General features: G+C 65.7%; 8 protein-coding genes and 2 non-coding genes across 10 annotated transcripts; 4 read left to right on the plus strand and 6 right to left on the minus strand.

The window, feature by feature from the left end:
• Positions 1-26: 26 nt before the first annotated feature.
• Q8F55_002937 lies at positions 27-108 on the minus strand. Its single transcript has one exon. It is a non-coding gene; the product is annotated as a tRNA-Arg (tRNA).
• A 719-nt stretch (positions 109-827) lies between these two features.
• Q8F55_002938 lies at positions 828-909 on the plus strand. Its single transcript has one exon. It is a non-coding gene; the product is annotated as a tRNA-Arg (tRNA).
• A 372-nt stretch (positions 910-1,281) lies between these two features.
• Positions 1,282-1,676, minus strand: Q8F55_002939 (uncharacterized protein; the record flags this gene model as incomplete). The annotated part of the gene is made up of 2 exons (XM_069351504.1): positions 1,282-1,520; positions 1,553-1,676. 2 exons carry the CDS (start codon positions 1,674-1,676, stop codon positions 1,282-1,284), a joined length of 363 nt encoding a protein of 120 aa, XP_069211890.1.
• Positions 1,677-2,292: 616 nt separating this feature from the next.
• Q8F55_002940 (uncharacterized protein) lies at positions 2,293-2,580 on the plus strand (the record flags this gene model as incomplete). The annotated part of the gene is made up of 2 exons (XM_069351505.1): positions 2,293-2,538; positions 2,575-2,580. The coding sequence occupies 2 exons, from the start codon at positions 2,293-2,295 to the stop codon at positions 2,578-2,580; spliced, it is 252 nt and encodes an 83-aa protein (XP_069211891.1).
• Positions 2,581-2,683: 103 nt separating this feature from the next.
• Q8F55_002941 (uncharacterized protein) lies at positions 2,684-3,812 on the minus strand (the record flags this gene model as incomplete). Its single annotated transcript, XM_069351506.1, has 3 exons — positions 2,684-3,572; positions 3,607-3,746; positions 3,783-3,812. 3 exons carry the CDS (start codon positions 3,810-3,812, stop codon positions 2,684-2,686), a joined length of 1,059 nt encoding a protein of 352 aa, XP_069211892.1.
• A 264-nt stretch (positions 3,813-4,076) lies between these two features.
• Positions 4,077-6,522, minus strand: Q8F55_002942 (uncharacterized protein; the record flags this gene model as incomplete). Its single annotated transcript, XM_069351507.1, has 11 exons — positions 4,077-4,314; positions 4,350-4,441; positions 4,491-4,894; positions 4,942-5,047; positions 5,086-5,219; positions 5,268-5,322; positions 5,370-5,382; positions 5,432-5,502; positions 5,574-5,981; positions 6,037-6,061; positions 6,440-6,522. 11 exons carry the CDS (start codon positions 6,520-6,522, stop codon positions 4,077-4,079), a joined length of 1,629 nt encoding a protein of 542 aa, XP_069211893.1.
• Positions 6,523-7,776: 1,254 nt separating this feature from the next.
• On the plus strand, positions 7,777-8,769 carry Q8F55_002943 (uncharacterized protein; the record flags this gene model as incomplete). Its single annotated transcript, XM_069351508.1, has 7 exons — positions 7,777-7,809; positions 7,843-7,865; positions 7,901-8,193; positions 8,236-8,294; positions 8,342-8,471; positions 8,527-8,660; positions 8,695-8,769. The coding sequence occupies 7 exons, from the start codon at positions 7,777-7,779 to the stop codon at positions 8,767-8,769; spliced, it is 747 nt and encodes a 248-aa protein (XP_069211894.1).
• A 450-nt stretch (positions 8,770-9,219) lies between these two features.
• On the minus strand, positions 9,220-11,431 carry Q8F55_002944 (uncharacterized protein; the record flags this gene model as incomplete). The annotated part of the gene is made up of 2 exons (XM_069351509.1): positions 9,220-9,254; positions 9,298-11,431. 2 exons carry the CDS (start codon positions 11,429-11,431, stop codon positions 9,220-9,222), a joined length of 2,169 nt encoding a protein of 722 aa, XP_069211895.1.
• Positions 11,432-12,760: 1,329 nt separating this feature from the next.
• Q8F55_002945 (uncharacterized protein) lies at positions 12,761-13,785 on the plus strand (the record flags this gene model as incomplete). Its single annotated transcript, XM_069351510.1, has 2 exons — positions 12,761-13,428; positions 13,464-13,785. 2 exons carry the CDS (start codon positions 12,761-12,763, stop codon positions 13,783-13,785), a joined length of 990 nt encoding a protein of 329 aa, XP_069211896.1.
• A 767-nt stretch (positions 13,786-14,552) lies between these two features.
• On the minus strand, positions 14,553-16,304 carry Q8F55_002946 (uncharacterized protein; the record flags this gene model as incomplete). Its single annotated transcript, XM_069351511.1, has 1 exon — positions 14,553-16,304. The coding sequence occupies one exon, from the start codon at positions 16,302-16,304 to the stop codon at positions 14,553-14,555; it is 1,752 nt and encodes a 583-aa protein (XP_069211897.1).
• Positions 16,305-17,663: the final 1,359 nt, after the last annotated feature.

Consider the following 17,663-nt stretch of genomic DNA (forward strand, 5'->3'; position numbering starts at 1 on the left):
CGAGCACAAAAAAGATGAGCGAGAGACTCTGCCGACAGGACTCGAACCTGTACTCCTTTCGGACATGCATTAGAAGTGCATCGCGTCTACCGATTTCGCCACGGCAGATGTTTTTCGCTTGGTGTCTGGGGCGTGCGCCCGGCGGTCATGCCCTGCCCGCGCGTGTGGTCGCGCACATACACGCCTATGCATGCGTGAAAAATGGCAACGTGCATGGTGGGTAGGCGTGCGTCGTTGGGACTGTTTGAAGGGTGCATGGCGCTTGTGGGCGGCGGTTGACGAGGTTGGTGGGCGGCATGCACCTCGACCTCTGGGCCGACGGGCTGCACCTCTCACCACCCACTACCAGCGGCCATGCAGCTCATGAGCTCGATGCATAGACCGCATAAATTGTACTGCAAGAGGGTTGACTGTGCACCATCGTGTCGACTCATGTGTGAGCTGCAGCACGTTGAGTGACGACCGACCCCACCCGATTCTCGTCCCACACCACATCTCACCCCCGCTGCTACGTCTTCCCCCCTCGTCGCCGCAACTCTACATATTTTATTAGTCCTAATCGCGTGCATAATATGCATTGCAGTCATTGCAGCACTGGAACGAATGTAACCGACAGCAACGACCGGCACCAGACCCCGCTCGCCAGGCACTCCACGTCGCTGCTCGACCACGTCGACGCGTGCGTGGTGCGCCGCCGGCGAGTAGAGAACTGCTGCAGCGGGTATCAGTGCAGAGGGAGAGAAAATGAGGTGGTATTGGCCGGAGGACGGTGCGAGACCGCGTCATGGCCGCCGCCGCGCGCCCCCTCCCATGGGCGAGCAAAGAAATCTACTGTGGCGGAATCGGTAGACGCGATGCACTTCTAATGCATGTCCGAAAGGAGTACAGGTTCGAGTCCTGTCAGTAGAGTATCGAGCCCATCTTTTTCCTGTTCTCAGAGGTGATGGGGGGCCGTGTGGTGTGGGATGAGGCTTCGAGGCCCCGTGACGCCTCGTTGCGAGCAAGAAGCCATCCACACGCCGGTGGTGGGGGTCCGTTTCCCTTGCGCCGGCGCTGTCGGCCGTCACACGCGGCTGTCACATGCGGCCGGCGTGCTCCGCTGTCTTGCGGCATGGGGTGCATTAGGCGTGCAAGACCCCAAATGGGACGAAGCTCAGTGCTGCCGAACCCGCGACGCCGACAGCGAGCTCAGCGACAGTTTCCGCCTCCCACCCCGCGTCCAAACAAACTACAATACGATTCATGCAATGCTACAACAGGCAAGGACAAGCACAATCCACCTCACTTGGCGGTGCTCCAGCGCGCCGGCAGCGCCTTGACGACAGTAGGGCGCGTCGGCGCGAGCGGCTTGGCGACGGTAGTGCGTGCCGGCGCGAGCGCGGCCTTGAGCCCGGTGGCGACCGGGGCCTTGGCGACCACGACGGCCGGGGCGACCTTGGGCGGCGTCGCCACGGGGGTCGCCACCTCGTCCTCGTCGTCCTCGGTGTCGACGTCCATCAGCTCGTCGCCGGTGGGGTTGTCTGCCGTCAGCTGGGTTTGGGGGCGCACGCACGCTCCGCGCAGAAGCCGGTGCCAAAGTGCCAGCGGCAGGGGCAGGGCTTGGGCTTGGTCGTCGGCTTAGTGGTGGGGCCGGGCTTGGTGAGGCCGGGCTTGGTGGTGGCGGCGGGCTTGGACATGGTGGTTTGGGGATGCTGGTGATGGTTCTGGTCGCCGGGCTGATATGGACGCTGGCGGGGCGAGGGGGTGCCGTCGTGCGGTGGCGCTGTGCGTCGTTGGACAATGGTGGTGGGGTGAGTGTTGTGGCTGTTGTGCAGGTGGCACTCGGTGCATTGTCCTCCTGTGGCACAATCCACATCAGCCATATTGTTCCACCGCACGATAGTGAACCGCACAATGCGCCGACGTATGTGCGCGCCTAAGCGGTGGTATGACAATCTGCGAGGCGCACTCCTGGCGAGGGCATGCCAGTGGGAATCACATGGCGCCGTGGCAGCACTTGCGACACGCGTCCTACCCTCGCGGCTGTCATTGCGCTGGCTTCCACCCTTCACCCTTCACAAGCACTCACTCCCCAGCAAGTAGATCCCACAGACACACACAAGCGAGGTATCCACCACCCCTTTCACCCTCTGGAACGAGCACGCGCCACCACCCCTGCGCCACAGAAGCGCGCCCCCGTCGATCCGGCGTCACCTCACGTTCCTCGCTCCAGCGCGGCAGGTTACTCAAAAGCACTCACCTCGACCGACTGACGCGTCTGACCCCACCCACTCACCCAGCCCACACCACACCATGTCCTGGGACCCTCGCGACCGCCCGCACACGGTCGTCCTCGCCGCCACGCGCGCCTCGCCTCCGCCTTACCCCTCCCTCCTGGCCGAGGGCGGCGCCGCGCCCGCTGACCAGAGCAACACCGCGGCCATCGCTGCTCCCGCGGCTGCTGCCCACACCAAGCAGGCTCAGGCTGCCGAGGGAAGCCCGGACCCGCGCGCCGAGGTCAAGCCGTACCCATATCCCGGGCTCCTGCCGCCGCGCGCGGTACGTCGCCCGCCGCCTCGCTGCTAACCACCCCAGGTGTAGCCTCGCAGCTGAGACCCCGCTCCCACCGCTCTAGCCCACCCTACCCCGTACCAATGCACATCCACATGCAACCTGAACCAGTGCTACAGCTCCTCTAGCTCCTCTACGCCTCCTCCCTCAGCGCCTTGCGCAGCGCCTCAATCTTGGAGAACATGGCGCCGCAGCACCCGCCCACCACGACCCCGCCCCACGTCTTGCCGTCTCCCGCCTGCTCCGCCGCGCGCGCGATACGCAGCAGGCGCGCGGCCCACTCTGGCGGGCTCTGCCCGGGCTGGCGGATCCACTTGCGGTTCTCAAAGTCGAGGATGTCGCCCCCGTCGGGGTAGATGACGAGCCACGGCGCCGGGCCGGCGTGCTGTGCCACCGCCGCCGTGTATTCCGGCACGAGGGTCTCGAGCTCGGCCGGCGCGGTGCAGTTGATGCCGAGGGCGTCGGGGCGCGCGCCGTCGCCCTCCAGCGCGGCGGCGACCAGCTCGGCGACGCTCACCCGGCCCCCGTCGCCGTTCTGCTGCGGGTGCTGGCGGTTGGGGAAGGCGCTGGCGATCCAGAAGCGCGGGCGGCGCGCCGAAACCGGCAGCTCGGCGTACAGCGCGGCCACGGCCCGCCGGATGCCGCGATACTCTGAGATGGTGGGCACCGTCTCGAAGGCGAGGTCCTCGATCGAGTCCCACGTCCTGTCGGCAGCGTACAACCTCAGTCTGTCGAGGTGCCACTGGGCGAGCGCCGCGACGTGCCCCTCGAGCTCGGCGCCCGAAGAATAGTTGGTGTTGTCCCCGCCCTCGGTGTAGGCGCGCGGCCCAAACGGAGGCGGGTAGAAGCCGCGGTACTCCTCCCCGCCGGGCAGCGTCGCGCCGTACGCGCCGAGGCTGAGCGCGACGGCCGACTTGCCCCTCGCCTCGGTGGCTGCCAGCTGCACCGCCGTGCCCAGCAGGGCGGGGTGCGACTCGGGCGCGTAGCCCGCGCGCGTGAGCGACTCGGTTGACAGCTGGTAGCTTGTTGTCAGCTGGGCCGGGGGGGTGCACTCACGTGGCCGTAGAGATGATGTCGGCGCCCGCCTCGACAAAGCCCTTGTGCGCGGCCGCGATCGCGCTCGGGTCGCGCGTGATCAGCTCGCTGCCCCACATCGGGCCTGAGCAGTCGTGGCCCAGCTCCTCGAGCGTCGCGCCCTTTCGTCAGCCCGCCGCCCTGCCCCGTACACGCACCATGCCTCCGTCGAGCACTAGAATGGTCATTGTGAAGAGTGTTGGCAAAGACAAGCGAGTGGGCAGGGTCGGTCAGCTGCTGTTTCCACTTATAACACCCTCGGCTCGGCAATGAACTGGCTGTAACAACAAATCTCATCGGCTCAACTTTTGGCCCCGCCGTTTTCTGCGTCATCCGCTTACGGCGACTGCTTGACTCAAACCAAAGACAGCTCGCGAGAAGTCGACTCGACAGCTCGCGCCTGCGCCAGAATACCAGATGCATCAGTCAGCAGTCCAGGCCATGCAAGCCATCTACATCTCAAACACCTCGACCCAGCTCGTCTTCTGCGTCTCGGTGCCCTGCAGCCGCAGGTCGAGGATCCGTCGCGCCTCCGTCTCCCAATCCGCCTCCATCCAGTTCCGCATACGCTCGTCAAACGCCGGCTGCAGCATGCGCTCGTACACGTACGGCTCGATGGGCGTGACCATGGCCTTCTTGATGGCCTCGACCATGCCAGTGTAGTTGAACTCGAGGACGTTGTAGACGAGTCTGCCGTCAGTGGCGTTCGTGGCAACTGAACTCACGGTGGCTGCTCAGTCCGGAGCGTGTCGTGCTGCGAGTCGGACCACGTATTTGGGTCGTCCTCGGTGCCAGGTGGGGTCATCATGAGCTTGAACTGTGTGGCGTCAGAGTCGGCGACTGAGCAAGCGCGGGACCAAACGTACAGGACTCAGGAATGGCACACCTCTAGCGAGTGCACGATACGGGCTTGGGCTCGCTGTCGGGTGCCCGATGCCAAGCAGCAGACGCGCCTGTCGCAGTTCGTGGTCAAACTCCTTGGGGCCGAGCTTGGGCAGGTTCCTAATGCCCTCGGGGATGGGCAGCGGGCCCTCCTTCTTCTGATCCTCCTCATTTCTCTCGTCAAAGAACGAGCCGACCATCTCAAACTTGGGGATGGTCTTGCGGATCTCGTCCAGAGCCCGCTTGTAGTAGTCGAGGCCCCATGCCTGGTGCGCGCGAGGGTAGAAGAACGTCTGGTGCTTCCCGAGAACGTAGGCGCGCATCGGGCGGTCCTCGAAAGGAATGTAGTCCTTGTCCTTTTCGATCGAGTAGCCGAGGTACGTGAAGTCTGGGCGAGTCAGCACCAGCCGTCGATGGAACCCGGTCTCGTCTCACTCCTGAAGTTGTGCTCCTTGTCCCTCCACTCTGGCTCGCAAGTGACCACCCAAGGGTTACCGACGACAGTGCCGCCGTCAGTCTGGTAGTAGTGGAACCGGAAGTGCTGCAGGTCAGCGCACGCGCCCAGGTGCGGTAGCTCACCTTCCAGTGCGGGATGCCCCATGGCCTGTCCTTGGTCTTGGCCCAGTCCTTGAACTTCTGCTCGTGTTCCTCCTCCATAGACACGACATGCCTGATGAGGTCGGGGAACTGGCGGTAGATGTGGTAGGTGTATTCTGCGGGCGTCAGCTGCTGGGCACGAGGGAATGCAGAAGACAGCTCACCCCAGTCGTCGTCTGCGAAGAGCACAGTGTACCCCTGTCTCTCGAGCGACTGCGTCTGTTTACATTAGTCTAAGTCGCCGAGCACAGACGCGATCGGCGTACCATTCCAACACACCTGCACTGTCAGCCATGTTGACACCACAGCGCAACAGCGCGCAGCTCACCAAGTGCCTTCTCCGCCCTTGTAGTTGCCGAACATAGCCATCTTGCAGTACCACACATTGAAGATGACAATCTGGGCGTGTGAGTATGGGAGCGGGGCGTGGTAGCGGCTGTGATCGACGGCGACCGTCGCCAGCGACTCACCTTTGCAGCGTTGGGATGGCAGTCTCCGCGGGCCATGCAGGCGGTGATCGAGCGGAGCTTGGCGTCATTGTACCACATCCAGCCCTTCTTGTCCTCGGTGATCTCGTCGTGCGGGTGGGGGACGTAGGCGAGGTCGTGGTACGCGCCCGACGCGGGGAGGAGCGAGTTTGACGAGACGCGCGAGCCGGGGTCGGGCAGGTTGCGGAGGCCGCTGCCGCCAGTGATGCTGACGCCCGACTGGTGGGCGATGAAGAGGAGACCCGAGAGGAAGACGAAGACGGCGAGCAATGGCGGGACGTAGCGTCGCAAGCCGACTTGCTTGCCGAGCGGCGTGTAGTGGTAGGCCATGGCGTGCAGGAGACGCGTCGCGCGCACGAGGTGGAATGGAAGGAAGAGGATGAATATGAGCTGCAAGTCGGGTGTCAGTGTGCCATCGACTTGGAGCTGCTTGCTGCTTGCTCACTGTTGCCCGGATGGGCGGGACGACCCTGTGCCGTATCCACGCCACAATGATCAACCGCTATGCTGCCTGCCGAGGTAAGAGGGCCGCGACGACGAGGGATGGGAGGGTGAGAGACGGCTGTCGCTCCCCTGGCTTGCAGAGGGCCTGAACAATGAGAATGGGAACTCGACAGTGGGCAAGAGGTAGAGGATCGAGATGAGCAGCACAGCGGCGTGAGTGGGCCTAAAAGGGCAAACAAGCGCGACTCCCTTAGCAAAAGTTGTAATGCGGCCAGTCGAGAAAGCTAATCGAATTAGGATTTTCTGGGCAGTTTGATTACAAGCCACCCACCCAAAGTCTAAATGGATTACTATTTCAAGTTCCTGAGATCCTGAACGCGGGAAGGAAAAAAGTCTCGGCGCACAAAGGCACGGCGGCCGCGGCGACGCGAAGCGGCACTAGCGCCGCTGACGTAACAGGCGCAGCCTGGCTGTAATTCTTTCCCATTGTCTCTGTGCCCGCCAAGAATGCAATCAGTCTTAGAGGGGGAAGTGCGGGGTACACAGTGGACGCGCCGAGCTGAGGAATGGATGAGGGGAGAACAACTGCAGTTGGCAGAGGCACAAGTGCTCAGTGGACACGGCTGCTTGTTCTGTGTGCAGCAGCGTCGGCGCTCGGTGACAGCCTGTCGGCCAAACCCGACGCGCTGATCATCTCGGCGCGTGCGGGGCGCACCGCACGCGCCTCGGGGAGGTCCGAACGCGTCGCGGCGGGGGCTGGTGACGAGTGGCGAGGTCGAATGGCAATGGGCCAAGGAGGTGGTAGGACGGACTCGGTGATGGTGAGTGCAGGCAAGTATGCACCGGTATCTGGCCTACGCCTTTTCCGCAGCCACGCCACTCGCTGCATCACCGGCGCGCGGGGTCGGCTGGCCGGTCGAGTCGGGCGCCACGGACGCACCGTCACGACTCTGGAACGGTGAGCAAGCGTATCGCGACTTCTGCGCGACATGGGGAAGAACGCTGTCGACAGCAACAGCACGCCCGTTATAGAATCGCTCGACCCACCTCTAACGGCGCACTGTGCCCGCAGGTGGTGTCGACACTAACGACGATATCCTCGTCTACGAAGCGTGCAGCAGCCCACGCGCTCGAGAAGCCGAGACCACCGCTCCGCCCTCTTGGCCCAGTGCGAAGCGAGCCTCGGCGCCGGCGAGGCAATCACATGCAGCGCCAAGTCGCTGGCACGGCTCTGGCCGAGGCAGTTTGTAAGCCAGCACGCAGGGCCAAGGCGCCACTCGGGTGTATTTGGCATTTGCTCGCATAACTCCAGGCGCGATATCCGCGCTGCTCCTGGCCCGTGGCGCGTTGAGCTGCTGGGTGGGCCAGACTGGCCGGGGGGGAAGAGAATCGACGTCGCCCAAGGCAGGTGCTTATAGAATGAAATCTGCCAGCGCCTCGGTTCGCTCGCCAATCGCCCAGTCGGTCGCCGACGCCGAGGTGACCGCGCCCTGTGCAATCAATGGCGTCAGAGCGAGAGATAACGCGTGTGCGTGATGGCGACGCCTCGGCTTGTCTCGGCTGCGAATGGCAATGGTGGGGTCGGGCATGCAGGCGGCAGTACGATGGCGTGTGGCACATGGGGCGGGGCGAGGCGAGTGGCCTTGGCCACAACCACTGCCTCAGAGTCAGCTCCTCGCACAGACACGAGCGCGAGGTACAAGAACGCTGTGTCATCTTTGGTGTGTCTGTACCTCCCACCATGACCACCAGGCTAGACGGCAAGATCGCACTAGTACGTCCGCGACTCAAGTCAAGCTGACGCCAGGTCACCGGGGGCAGCAACGGCATGTAAGCTGGCTCTGGGGGACGAGGCTGACGCCAAGCGGGCGCGCGACCGTCGACACGCTGGCGCGGTACGGCGCGCGCGTGCTCTCCATCGACATGGACAGCCCGACCAAAGCGGACCCCCTGCCAGACGGCGTGCTCTTCGTGCGCGGGAGCGTGACCGAGCCGAGCGTGTGGACGCGCGCCTTCTCCACCGCCAAGCTGACGTGGGGCGCGCACCCGAGTATCCTGGTAAACGCGGCTAGCGTGCACCGCGGCGCGGCGCTTGCCGAGGTCGCAAGGCGGGACTGGGACGTTGTCTTCGCCGTGAACGTGCACGCCGTGTTCCATGGTGCGTGGGCCCCAAGGGCGGGCTGACGCGCAGGCATGCAAGTGTTTATCAAGTACCTCCTCAGCGAGAACCGCCACGGGACCATCATCAACATCTCGGACGTGGGTGTGCTAGTGGAGCAGGCTGACAGCAGATCGCCGGGTCACAGCCCATGCTCCAGGGCGTCGCGTACGAGGTGTCCAAGGCAGCCGTGTCGCAGCTCACGCGGTCCGCGGCGCTCGAGTACGCGCATCGCGGGGTGCGCGTGAATGCCATTGCGCCGGGGGGTGTCATTGCCGGTGGGTGGCGCGTGAGCCTCTCTCTCTCTCCCAGCTGAGCTCTCCCTCTTCCCAGTCTCGCCCAAGTCGTCCGCCTTCGACCCGCTCGAGCCAGACGCAGCACAAGACGTCCTCTCCATCCTCGACCAGACGACGTTCAACCGCTGGGGCTCGCCAGACGAGGTCGCCCACGCAGTTCTGTACCTCGTCGTAAGTGGCCCCTTGGGCAAAAGCTCACGCCCAGTCGGACGAGGCAGCGGGCATCACGGGCCAGGTGCTGTGCCACGGGGGGCAGCAGCAGCCCCTGGGGCTCGTGTAGATTTGGTTTTGGGTTATTGTATGTGACGGGTCTACCAATCACGGCGACTGTGTGGCGGGCTGTGCGTGGGGTGTGGCGCCAGTCGTCTTGGCTGTATCGTGCTTGCTGCGCGCGGCTCCCCCGATGCCCGAGGCGTGGCACGGTTCTGGCAAGGGCTTGGGAGGAAATCTCTCGACGGAGGAGTGGAGAGGAGTGGTGAGGAGTGGCGAGGAGCGGCAGTCGACCAGTGCCGCGCGTGAGGTTTATGACTAACACAGTCCGCTCTCCTTCTGCAGCGTACACCTGCCGCGCCGCACCCACGCTTGCTGCAAACTCCCCAAACCAACAATTCATCTATACTACACGACCAGCGGGCAGTTGTCTGAGTGCGATTCGCAGCAGTGGCGAGTCAGTCAGCCGTCGTGACTAAGGCCAGGAGTGGCAGTCGAGTGGCTGTTTTGCTTTGTTGTTTTACAAATTCCGCGACACCCTCGCACCAGTGTACGCTGGGACCGTCAGCTGACTGTCTCATCCCAAGCCAAGACGTACCATACGAGTATCTCCCCGGAACAGGCGGCGCGACGTCGAACCCGAACCCCAGCCTCCCCGTGCCCTCAGCAGAAGGCTCGACCACCATCCCCCACTTATCGCCCGGGCCAGCGACACCGATCCCACTGAGAATCCAAGGCCGGCGGTCGCCGAACGAGCGCACGCCGTCGGCGCTCCAGCTCCCGAGCGCGTGCAGCGCCACCGCGGTGCCGGCCACACGCGCGAGGAGCAGCGTGCCGGCCGCCACGGCGAACCCCGGCGCGATGCTCAGCGAGGCCCCGGCCGCGCCGAAAGCGTTGGCCACGACCCACGCCTCGAGCGCGGCCAGAGCCGCGAGGTAGGCCTGGTGCGGGCGCACCCTCGGCCCCTCGACCACCGTGTGCGCCGCCACCTCGCCGCCGAAGCGCCGCGCCCACAGGTTCTCCCACCACGAGCGCATGAGCAGCACCTCGAGCGTCTGCTGCGCCGCCTCGAGGAGGAGGAAGACGCCGGTGAGCGCTGCGAGCCAGGACAGCGTCCCGGGCGCAGGGGGGAGCGGGAGGCGGAGGGCCTTGCCGGGGGCTTGGGCGCAGTCGAACGCGCCGTGCCAGCACAGCCCGAGCGCCGCGGCCGTCGCGAAGAGCCCGACGGCGCCGAGCGAGAGGACGGCGGCGGCGGCGACGAGCCAGGAGTTGGCGCGTGCGACGCCCCACCGCTGCCCCTCGGGGACGGGGTACGCGAACGTCGCGACCAGTGCCTGCTGGCGCACGCGCTGGACGGGGTGCGTGCCGAGCTGGTCGAGCAGCGTGGTCCAGCTGACGCGGCGCAGCGCGGCGACCGTGAGCGCGAGGGACGTGGCGAGCGCGCCGAGCGAGGCGGCGTGGAACGCCATCGCGAGGGGCACGTACTCCGGGCGCGGGGCGGCACCGCTGCTCGGAGCGAGCGCCATGCTGCCAGAGGCGAGGGCGAGCGCGGAGAGGAGAGCGAGCGCGGCCGAGGCCCCGCCGATCGCGAGGGTGCACTGCTCGAGGTTGTCCCTCGCCGTCGCGGCGCGGCGGGCTCGAAGCGCGTACCCGCGCTTCGCGGCCCACGCGAGCGCTGCGGTCGGGAGGACGAACACGGCCGAGTAGGGCACGCGGTGTGGTGCGGCCGGCGCGCCACGCACGAGGAGGAGCACGCTGGCGCCGAGGTACCCGGCGCTGAGGGCGACGGCGGCCCACGCGGCTGCGAGGGCGGCGGCGCCCTTGCCTTTACGCCGGCCTAGGCTTGTGGCCGCCGGCGGCGGTGACTCGCGGTAAGGCTCGAGAAGAGCGCGGCTGCTGGCCGCGGCGCTCTGAAAGGAATTGCGCGAGAGAAACGACCCGGCCGGGCTGCCGCGCCGCCGCGAGCCCGGCATCGCGCCGAGGTCGTACGACTTGCGCTTGAACCCCGCGGCGGTGAAGTCTGCGTCGGGCTCGGCGGCGAGGAGCGGCGAGGGTGGTGTCGGGAGGGGCGTGAGCTCGGAGAGCTCGTATCCCTCCGTTGGGGGGTGCGCGGGCGGGAGGGGGATGTACTGCTGCATCGGGGCGGTGGGAGCGGTGGAGTACGGGGGCAGCGGGGGGAGAGGGGAGGGGGGGTAGGTTGGGGTGTAGGTTGGAGTCACAGGGTGGGAAGCCGAGGGGTATGCCGGGGAGGAGGGGTAGGCTGGAGACGAGGGGTAGGATGGCGACGAGGGGTAAGACGGCGACGAGGGGTAGGACGGCGACGTGGAGTACGTCGAGGACGACGGGGCGCTAGACCGCGGCGTGGAGAAGTAGTCAGATGCCTGGGCCGAGTACGCCGACGAGTACGCCGAGGGCGAGTGCCACGGCGGGAAGGTGGAGCACGGCGACGAGGGGTAGGAGCCCGTGGCGTAGCTCTCTGCGTAGTCGCTCGGCGTCGACGGGGGGGACCAGCACTCGTCGTCGTACCCCGGGGGCGGGACCTCGTCGATGCGCTCGAGCTCGGGGCAGAACTTGAGGGAGGCGGCGCGTCGCTTGCGCCGGGGCTTGGGGGCGTGGTAGGCGGGCACGTCGGGGGCCGAGTAGGACGGCGGGGGGACGCAGTGCGCGCAGGGGCACGTGGGGTGGTACGACGGGGCGGTGACGAGCTCGCGCTTGAGGTCGGCGAGGGTCATGGTGCGGCTTGTTGCCTTGGGTGTTGCCTTGGGTGAGGGGTCAGTCCGGGAGGGGGTCAGTCACCGCGTCCTTATATCTCTGTCAGTTTACACATGCCCGCCTGGCACCACACCGGGGAGAACGGAGGCTGGTCATCGTCGATCAGTGCAGAGCGGGCGCGAGGGCTGCCGACGGCGCGGGAATGGCGGCGGCTCATCGACTCGTCTTGCCTCCGAAAGATCTGGGATCTAATGATCTGCGAGGCATGGACAGCGGCGCTACGGGCACTAGTTTGGAGCGTTGCTGCGAGCTTGCCAGCGCTGAGACAGGCCAGCGCGAGGAACGCGAGGAACCCGGTGACGGCGCGGCGGGGTGGGCTATTGGCGTCGACGGCAGCGGGCATGAGCTGCCGCGCAGCTGGCGGGCCGTCGGCGGGCCGTCGTGCCCATCCCAAGCATGCTCTAGTGGAGACAAGTGTGAAACAACCTACCGCTGTGATGGGCATGCAGGAGACCAGCTGACCGCGGTCACCAAGGAATGGCCGGTAATCTCGCGTTGTCGTTTGGCCCCTCGCCTTGCCCCTGTGGCGCCGTGTTTCCCGGAAGCGACGCTCCGCCGCACCTACGGTATTTACGGAGCGACAAGGCCAGCGTTCCCACCCCCGCTCCGCTGGTACTTAAGCCGCCCGTTGCCCTGCCCGTCGTGGCATGAGTCTATCGACAGGATGCATGACGCTTGTCGACGAGCTGGTCGTGTGCGTGCATGCACGGTGGCGGGCTTGGCGGCGTTGGGTTGTACCACTGCCGTGGAGCCGTCCGATTATCTTGGACTTGTTTGCCCACACTGCCAACATCACGGCACGACGAGCAGGTATGCCCCCGTCCGCGTTACCAGGCAGGCATGCTTCACAGCAGTGCGCGGTATGGCCATTGGCTCTGCGTACGGCGCTCTCGACTCGGTCGGCGCGTTCCCGAACCAGATCCAGCTGGCGGAACCTCCGTTCAGCCAAATACCAGGCTGCCGGCTGCCTCGGTAGACGCAGCCAGTGGCAGCCGCAACACTCGGCAAGCCGGCGCTACAACACAAGACGCATCGGCACAAGCGCGCGATGCGCCGGCTCGCGCCCGCCTACCCGCCGTCTTGCTTTCAAAGCACTGGCAGCAACGCACGCGGGGCGTCACCTGATAACGATTTAGGCAGCCGGCGCAGGACGGACTGATGCCGAGTTCTGGCAGAACTGTCCAGTGCTATTTGAGTGCGAGGGTGCCACTGAGTGAGTAGCAAGCCCCCGCGCAAACCGTCGACGAGCACTCCCAGCAAGCATAGACGTCTAGCATAACCCAGCGACGATGCCCACGGCCTCGACACCTACAGCGACAGCACCAGCGAGCCCCGCCGCCCAAGCAAAGCGCAAGCGCCACACGCGCACCGCGACAGGCTGCCGCGCCTGCCGCCTCGCGCGCGTCAAGTGCCCCGAGGGCGCGGTGACTCGTTCTGGCGCCAAAGCAGCGTGCCGGCGCTGCACGGAGAACGGCGCCGCGTGCCTCTACCCCGCGCGCGAGCTCGGCGGGCGCACGCCGCGCAAGGGCATGCGCGAGCGCGACGCGGCGTGGGAGGCGGCCGCCGGTGTGGCGGATGGCGACGGCGCGCCGGTGCCCAAGCGCGTGCGGCTGGACGAGCGGGGTACGACCGCACCGCGAGCGCCCCTCGCGAAAGACACCGACGCCGACGTGTACGCGCTGCCCCTCGTCGAAAGAGGCTGCGTCGATAGCCTGTGCGCCCCGGAGCGGCACAACCCGATCTGGACGCTCTTCGCCCTCTTCGCCCTCTTCGCCCGCGCCGTGCCTATGGCAGACGAGCGCGCACGACGCCTGCACCACGGCCTCCGTCAGCTCGCGTACGCCGCGAACGTTGACGCCGACGAGTTGCGGTGCGAAGAGGCAGCCCGGGCCCGCCGACGCGCGGACGCCGAGCTTGCGCGGGCTAGCCTGGCGAAGGCGACCGAGGACCAGGACCTGTGCGTTGTGTCGTCTGTTCTGCTCTGACACGCAGGACGGAGCTGTTGGTGCGATTCATGGCCGACCGGGTTCCGGGCGGCGCACTCGACCCGGGGGACACGCCGCCGGCCCTCAGCGCCATGCTGCGCTACGCAACACTGCAGAGTGCGATCGCGCGCCGCGCGTCCCCGGCAGACCACGATGCGCCCTGTGCTGAGCGCTTCCCCTTCCTGCCCGTCCTTGCCGCCCTCCTCGCCCGCGCCGACGCGCTGGCGGCGGACAAGGCGGCGCATGTCCCGCAAACACGCGCGTGCTCGCTCGTTGATGAGCTGAGCGAGGCGCCGGACGCGCACGCGGCCGGCCAGCGCGCCGAGTAGTCTGCTTCGTTGCAAAGCTCGCCGTCGGCCCTGCACCGCCGTCGCCCTCCTCTCCGAAGTGCTCAAGACGCACCTCTCCAACCAGCACAACAACAAGAGCTAAAAGCGTAGGGCCACGTCGTGGCTCATGGCAGCGGCGAGCGTCGGCCGCAAGTAGCCACGGTTGCTAGCAGCTGGCACGTTCGTCCCACTCCCACCGCCACTTCAAACCCGCCGCCTCGTGCTCGGTGGATTTCTGCCCCGCGCGCGGAAAAGCAGCGCGCTGGACTCCACGAACTCCACTGCGCTGCGTGCGCGCCTCCGCTCTTCCTCCGTGGCATGTGTCCCGGGGCCCGGCGGGATGGGCCCATTCGGCGCCCGCTAGGCGCTTCCCACCGGCTCCGCAGCTAGCTCACCTCGGTCGCTGCCACTGTCGTGCTTCTTATCGGCGCTGGCGTATGCGTATGCGTCGTTGACGACGTGGCGAGTGGCGAGGGCTTTGCGTTATCGAGGACGTGGCGGCATGGTGGAAGGAGCATGGTGAGACACTGCTTGTCCCCCCGTCTCGCCACTCGTTCCTCCGCGGCGAGTGGCGACTTCTCCTGCACGCTCCAGACTCCCGCGCCACTCCACACGTTCCCACCCCATCCCTCCTGGTATACACCATTGCATGAACAAATTACTACGATGAACAACTACAGATGCGGGCGGTGGCGCGGCCAGGCGTCGACACCAGATGCTAGTCGGTTTTGCTTTACTTCTTCCTGCTTGCTCGCTCGCTCGCACGCCTAGTGGTCGATCCTCCTGACGACCAGGGGCATCTTGTACGAGTTCTCGCCCTTCATGCCGACGACGTGTGGCCGGGTGACGGCGATGGGGAGGTGGGCGGCAATCTCGGGCGATGATGGCAGCTCCTCGAACTCGTAGTGGCGGAGGACTGAGAAGATGGTGTGCTTGAACTCGGCCATGGAGAAGCGGAAGCCGATGCAGTTGCGCAGGCCGCCGATGAACGAGAGAATGTTGCCGTACGAGCTGACAATCTTCTCGGCGGGCAGGCCGTTGACGTCGTAGCGGTCGGGGTTGAACTCGTGCGCGTCCTCGCCCCAGATGCGCTTGTCGCGGTTGACAGTCTGGATGGGAATGAGGATCATGGTGCCCTTGGACACGAGGATGCTGTCGAGCTTGGTGCCGTCGGTACCCTCGATCGGGCGGGACACGGGCATGACGAGGTCCTCGAGCGGCTCGCGCACGACGAGGGGGACGGGGGCAGCGAGGCGCATGAGCTCGTGGGTAAACTTCTCTAGGTAGGGCAGGGCGTGGAGCGAGTCCGAGTCGGGCTCGTCGGTACCGAGCGAGTTGAGCTCGTCGCGGAGCTTCTGCTGCACCTTGGGGTTCTTTGCGAGGTGGTACCAGGCCCAGCTGAGGGCGCCGCCGGTCGTGCCAGTGCCAGCGAGGAAGGCGGTCGAGAACTGGTTGAGCGCCTCGGTCGAGGTCAGCTTGAGGTCCTCACGCAGCTGGGGGTCGTTGCCGGCCGAGTGGGCGAGGAGCGAGATGACATCCTTGCCCTCAAAGTCGCCGATCTCGCTCTGCTCCTTCTGCTTCTTCTCGACGAGCTCCTTGCCGTACTTCCAGGTGGCGAGCTTGGCCGCGTTTCCAGTCCTCCATCCGGGGGTGTGGATCTTGTCCATCCAAGGCAGCGTCTCCCACAGCTCGGCGAGGGCGCGGTCCAGGTCGTTGATGGCGACGTACGACGCATTGCGGAGGGCAGGAATGATGGGCTGGTCGGGGTTGTTGACAAAGTCAAACTCGAAACCAAACATGGCCGACGCCACAGTGTCGGCGGCGGAGCGCTCAGACAGGGCGAGCATGTCAAGTCCAATGCCGTTCTTCTCGTCCCTGAACTTGAGGTTGTCCTCAAGAAGGATGCACTCGTCGTTGACGGTGCCGTCCAAGATGCCGTCCAGCCTGCTCTTGAAGTTTTCGGCATGGCGGTGGAAGACGGGGCCGAGCTCGCGAATGTGGCCGGGGGAGAAGGCAGGGTTGAGGGCGCGGCGCTGGCGGCGGTGGTCGGCACCGTCGTTGGTCACGAGGCCGTCGCCGACAAAGCGCTTGAGCGCGAGCATCTGGCCCTTGGGCTTTGTGAAGAGCTTGACGTTCTGGAGGATAAAGTTGATGGCTCCAGGGTCGACCGTGGTGAGGCGCTCCACACCCATGATGCCGGCCCACTTGTGGGTCGAGCCGTACTCCTGCACCCACTGCTCGAACATGATCAGACTCTTCTGGAAGATGAGGTCGAGGAGGTTGCCAGCGATCCACGTCTTGGGGCGGGGGCCGGGAATGTTCTTGTAGACCGACTTGTGCTTGCGGTAAACGGCGAGGATGACGAAGGGCGAGATGAGCGCAAAGATGCCCAGCGCGACGAGCGACACGAGGACATTGGTCGTGTAGGCCGAGTAGCCAGTGTATGGGAACTCGATGATGCGCGGGACAGACACCGTCCCCAGGATGGGGAGGGCGAGGGTGACGAGCGAGTTGGTCATTGGTGTGTTGGTGGGCGCGGGCTACTTGGTGAGTGGGGCTTGCGCTGGGGGGCCATAGATCTTGGGTTGCAGGCTTTATAACCTGGAGCTTGGAGCTCGGTGGCGCCAGAGGTTGTCGGCCGGGGGGCCTCACTGTCGACGCGAGGGGCGAGGGGCGGGCCTCGTACGTGGCCTCGGTCTGGTCTGCTCTACAGGCCAGAGGGGGGGAGGGCGCGGCGCAACACGCCAGCGTTGGCTCGGTCGGTTAGAATGCGTTAGGTGTTAGCTTTGGAGACGTAGAGAGAGACGAGTGCAGCAGGCCGCCGTAGCATTCAAGGTGGTTGGCTGTGAGTCGCATTAGTGTCAAACATTGGTCGTCGTCGTTGGCCGGGCTCCGGGCTTGGGCCTGGTTCCCTCTGCCCTCGCCACCCACCAGCCCAGCCGCCACCACGACTTAGCCGGGCATGCCCTGCTCGGTCGGTGGGATTCTCGGTCTCACGTCAAGGCGGGCGGGTTCCCGCGTCATGATGCAGCATGCTGCAGCAGCTGCAAATGGCAACATGCCAGCCTTGCCCAGCTGCCCCGCGACGCCACCCCCGTGGGCATGCACCACCCCGCCTGGGCGCCCTCGCGACCAACCAGCGGGGCGTGTCTCGCGCTATCTGTCAGTTGGGGTGGGCACTGGCCGAGGAGCGCAGCGCAGCACAGGCCAGATCAGAGACGAGACAGCTGACGACGCGTCTGGCGAGACGTGCTGGCAGGTGGCGTGTTGTGTACGAGCACGGAATGCAGCTGCGGCCCCCGGGGGGGTGGATGCATGCATGCGATTGCGATGACGAGGAGGCTGAGGTCGTAGAGTGGTGGTTGTTGGTTGTTGGAACCTCGGCCGTGGTTCCCACCCTCCCTTCCACCCCCTTCCGCTTCGATCCCTGCCGTCATGCCACGGGCATGTGCCTCTCGTTTCGTGTTCTGTGCCCGGCCGCGCAGAGCTTGACCCGCCGGCCTTGGCTTGACTTGGCTCCACTCGGGCAGGCAGGCACGACCACTACCACTCTCAAACGATAAACGATGGCGGGACTGCAACTATTCTACTGCCAGCAACAAACACGACGACTTGGCCTTGCCCTGCGCTACAGACCAACACCGAGGACATGACCAAGCGAGAGCGAGCCCCCGGCCCCGCTCGGGTTCCGCCGCGAGGTAGCGCCGCGGGGGACGCGACGCGCAACCGAGTGGTGAGACATCTGTCCATGTCCATGCGTGCGCATGCGTGCGCTTCTAGTAAGACAACTGGGGCTATATAGTGGGTGTATGTGCAGTGCGATGTAATGTATGAGATGAGACATTGTGTTTACAGGCCGGGGGTCATGGGAGGGGGTG

The sequence above is a fragment of the Vanrija albida genome, assembly GCF_041260175.1.
Source record: "Vanrija albida strain AlHP1 chromosome Unknown contig_2, whole genome shotgun sequence".
NCBI lineage: Eukaryota > Fungi > Basidiomycota > Tremellomycetes > Trichosporonales > Trichosporonaceae > Vanrija > Vanrija albida.